Here is a 2,491-nt window from a genome sequence, read left to right on the forward strand (position 1 = left end):
GTCATTTTTCCACCACCTCTTATCCAAATTATATGCACTAAAAAATAAAAGGTCTCACTTAAAAGGGAAAGGACATGATGAGAAGATTATTACATGATTGTCACATTTCTTATATAGTTTCATTGATCTTGAGCATTGATATACAAGTTATGATCAATAGGGAAGTTACATATCATCCTCCGACGTTCGTTTATTCATTTCTATATTGTTCCCAAATTAAGCTTGAAATTTGGTTAAATTCATACACTTTTGTTTTCCTTTGCTTTTAAGCAAACTCCTTCATTTCCATCAGTTAACTTTGCATAGGGATCTCCTTTTCCCATAATTTCCTTCACATCCAAAGAACGAAAATAGAAAGACAAAATAGAAGCACAAAATGCTCTTCACTGCCAATGGTTGTGGACGCACGGCATGCAGCTAGTTAGGTACACGCGTAGACTATCAGAGCATCTTGAAGAAGCCCTTTGTGGTGCACCTCATTTCTTCGTGAGGGCATCATGCTTCTCTTGCCTATAAATTAACCAATTATATTGATTGTGAAAAATATTCTTTTTCATGTTAAATTTAATCATCTTTAGGCATTTTTATTTTTTATTTATCAATGTATGACATGATTTTAACTACAAATATGACTAATGATAATAAAAAACAAAAAAATAGAATGGAGTGTATGTGATACCCCATATAATAAGGATAAGGGTAGGTGGCGTATGTGATCTCATATGCTTGGGAATGAGAACTTCTTGCTCTTTATAAGGTTTCAATGAAACTCCAATTGTATCATTAACTAGTCCTTTTGGAGTATAGGTCATGTGGTTTGGGCTTTCCATCTGAGCGTTACAAATGGTATCAGAACCTATCCCAACCAGAAATGTGAGACTTGAACTATACCACCTACAACGGACAGGCCCAACGAGGACGTCGAAAATTTAAGGGGGGTAGATTGTGATACCCCATATGATAATGATAAGGTAGGTGGTGTATGAGATCTCACATTGCTTGGGAATGAGAAGTTCTTGCTCTTTATAAGGTTTCAATGGGGCTCCAATTGTATCATTGACTAGTCCTTTTGGAGTATAGGTCATGTGGTTTGGGCCTTCTATTGGGGCATTATAGTGTACATAGTAGTATTACTCACAAGTTATAGCCCTTCCCCATTTCCTAAGTGGAGGAAGAAAGAATCTTATATATGTTTTTTTTTTTTGGAAACTAGATGGTTTATTGCTCAACAACAGACTTACACCATCTCACTAAATACAGGTAGAAATTTCTTCCAAATCATATAAGTCTTAATGCAACTTCAGTGCATTCCTTATTGGCATCTCTCTTTATATGATTAGGATACCAAGAAGCAAATGAATTGAGAAAGTTTTTAGCATCTTCAATCAGCAGACCCCCTTGACTCCAATCCTTAGTAGTCTTGCTAATATTGTTAACCACTTGGAGAGCATCACCTTCCATAATAACTTCTTTAATGCCCATCTTTCAACAAAAGATTGTTGCTAGCATCAGAGCATATCATTCTGCAATGAATGGATTGGCAGATAAGGAATGTGGAGCAATAAGTGTGCCAATGAGATTGCCATATGAGTCCCAAATGATAGCACCTATGCTAATTTTTCCAGCAGCTCTGTCTATGGTAGCATCCCAGTTCAGCTTGTAGATGCCTTCATGAGGTTTTTTTTTTTTTTTCCATAAACAACATGATTCTTCATTCGCATCACTTTTCTTATGTTGCCTTTCCTGGCTGTGCTTAAAAATTTGGATCTCTTCTCTTGCTTTATTGATGAGAGAATCTGGATGAGAGAAGTCTTTCCCATGAATCAAGTTCCTTCTAAACCAGATCAATCCAGCAGTCATAACAGCTTCATCTAATTCATCCTGCTGTAGATTCTTGATCATATGGCTCCATATCTCTAAGAAGGAACTTCTGTGGCCTGACATCTTCTGATTCCTCTTGCATCCTTGACTCCAAACATCCTTGGTAGCATCACAATCCCAAAGAACATGCTCAGCTATTTCAGGGACTCGTTTACAGATAGGACACTCAACCTCTTTTATAATTTTCCTTTTCCACATATTAGAGAGGGTGGGTAAGACATCTTTACAAGCTTTCCACATGAGCATCCTCACAACATTAGGCACTATTTTTTTTTTGAAGAGGACGACACCTCTAAATTTATTAAAACTCCTCACTCAAGGTGGAGGAAAATCGTGGAACACAACAAAAAACAAAAGAACAACAGCCAAAACAAATACTATGTAACAGCCCAAAACAACCAAACCCAAGTCTTAGGATCTAATACTTGGGAGCCCTAACTTGTCCAATCTAATGATTCCCTGCAAAAGTCTCGGCAGACTCTCATTAGCACCAAACCTATAATTCAGACCCTTCTCACCCCTTCTAGCCAAAAAGTTAGCTGCTTGGTTACCTTCCTTGAATTGATGCACCACCTGATAAATTATCCCTTCCAATTCTCTAAGGAGCTCA

General features: G+C 37.3%; 1 protein-coding gene across 1 annotated transcript; it reads right to left on the reverse strand.

Moving 5' to 3' along the window:
* Nucleotides 1–1,518: 1,518 nt before the first annotated feature.
* On the reverse strand, nucleotides 1,519–2,121 carry LOC108991966. Its single transcript, XM_018966395.1, has one exon. It carries the CDS (start codon nucleotides 2,119–2,121, stop codon nucleotides 1,519–1,521), a length of 603 nt encoding a protein of 200 aa, XP_018821940.1.
* Between the last annotated feature and the right edge of the window lie 370 nt (nucleotides 2,122–2,491).

Source organism: Juglans regia, chromosome 1 (genome assembly GCF_001411555.2).
Source record: "Juglans regia cultivar Chandler chromosome 1, Walnut 2.0, whole genome shotgun sequence".
NCBI lineage: Eukaryota > Viridiplantae > Streptophyta > Magnoliopsida > Fagales > Juglandaceae > Juglans > Juglans regia.

What these genes read in the sequence shown, in the direction of transcription:
- LOC108991966 (XM_018966395.1), bottom strand. Translation starts at nt 2,121, where the DNA reads ATGTGGAAAGCTTGTAAAGATGTCTTACCCACCCTCTCTAATATGTGG.